This window comes from Berghia stephanieae, chromosome 11 (assembly GCF_034508935.2).
Source record: "Berghia stephanieae isolate SIO BIC M18660-M18661 chromosome 11, UCSD_Bste_1.3, whole genome shotgun sequence".
NCBI classification, from domain to species: domain Eukaryota; kingdom Metazoa; phylum Mollusca; class Gastropoda; order Nudibranchia; family Aeolidiidae; genus Berghia; species Berghia stephanieae.
Window position 1 is genome coordinate 41,853,257 of NC_088370.1, and position 1,560 is coordinate 41,854,816.

The 1,560-nt window shown below is 38.8% G+C and overlaps 1 protein-coding gene across 2 annotated transcripts in view; it reads right to left on the reverse strand.

Moving 5' to 3' along the window:
* Positions 1 to 200: 200 nt before the first annotated feature.
* Positions 201 to 1,560, reverse strand: part of LOC144957051 (uncharacterized) — a 127,691-nt gene continuing 126,331 nt past the window's right edge. For both annotated transcript variants that reach the window (XM_078887999.1, XM_078888000.1), the window contains exon 4: positions 201 to 1,404. In XM_078887999.1, coding sequence (XP_078744125.1) covers positions 268 to 1,392 — 1,125 coding nt within the window. In that variant the 5' untranslated portion in view covers positions 1,393 to 1,404 and the 3' untranslated portion in view covers positions 201 to 267. The remainder of the gene's footprint in view (positions 1,405 to 1,560) is intronic.

The following is a 1,560-nucleotide window of genomic DNA, read 5'->3' on the forward strand; positions in this document are numbered from 1 at the left end:
AAAAGGGCAATGATGATGATGAAGATGACAGAAGAAAATTGTTTCATCTTCATTCAAGATTGTGTTGTTAAATTTAGGTCATAGGCCAGAAACGTTTGTTCTACTATTTTTTAGCAACAAAGACATATGACATATTTCAACAAACCTGCATATAGCTATACGTCTATACAAATGAATAAAAAACAAGAATAATACACAACTCGCTTCAAGCTTTTTATTTCTTTCTTTCATCAATCGTCGTACCACTATCCAAACGTTGACACTGGTTCACCCCTGCAGGTACATGTGATATTTTATGTTATTCCGATTCTTCTGGGCTCGTTGTCTTGCATCTTCCATAACCATGCTGGACAAGGTCATCATCGCATTGTTGACGGAAAGGCGATGTCGTCGTTTGTTCCGGAAATTACCCAGCCAGGTGAACAAGGAAGGAAACCCACGTTTTGATGGTGCCATCAGTTTAGACCGTTTGGGAGCCAGTGAACGATCTTGTTGTTGCACTTCTGGATCGATTTGGGCAAGACTGCTTGGCACTATATTTCCTTCGGATGCATCAAATGGCGATCGTTCCATTTTCTGATTACTATTGTAGGTATTTGAGAAGCTACGCCCGTCGTTGTATACAGGATGATTAGGAGGAGTTGACATATGAAATGAATGGCGAAATTCTCTGATATTGACATCAGGAGAAAGTAGTGATAGAAGGCCGACGTTTCCACTGGTTTCTGGTGAAAGCATCTCGGGAAACTGTTGTAGACCCTGTAGATTTCTTACAATATGATTCCTGTCCTCTAAAGCTTTTTTGCCAGCCAAATACTGCTCTCTGTTTTGATTTTGTAAAAGTTTGTCAAAAGCGTATTTCAGACACATTTGCTCCAGGAATTCAAATGAGTTTTTATTGGACTGTTCATTAAGATCCGTTTTGGTGCTGTGAGAATATAAAGAGAACTTTTTGTTCAATTTTTCGTTTAGCATCTTACGAAGATCAACTGAGATGTTATCCAAAAACGAAGCGTCTTGAAATAAAGGCAAGTTGGATGTTGATGACTTTGAGTTTTTTATAACGTTTATAAGTTTGCTTGCGAAATTGGCGTCGTTATAACTTGTAGTTTTAGCCATTTCTCTGATGCTATTTTGGTTGACGTTTTGAAATGTCCTTGAGGGGAAATACAGAGACGGATTTGGATTGTATTTCCATTGTCCGACATGCTGCCTGCAAGTGTTCATCAATCGTAGCGATTTGATGGTTGAAATGAGATTCGGCAGGGGAGATGATTTGTCTGCAAATAGATCTCGTGAACGTAAGGTTGCGTGAACGGGCGAGATAATAGCAACCATTGTTGTTGTCATAATGGCGAGGTCAAAAATGAAATTGGTTAAAGGCGTTTTCATTGTCGGTTAGTTCTGTGGAAGGAAAGAAGATATGATATAGTAATGGTGATTATAACAAAACAGAACAAATGTGTGATGTAGAAAAAAACTGGTTCCAATCTCGTTGATAATGAGGACTGGATATACAGCTTGTGTAACTGATCGTCTGTCTGGTATCAGAGTGAAGGA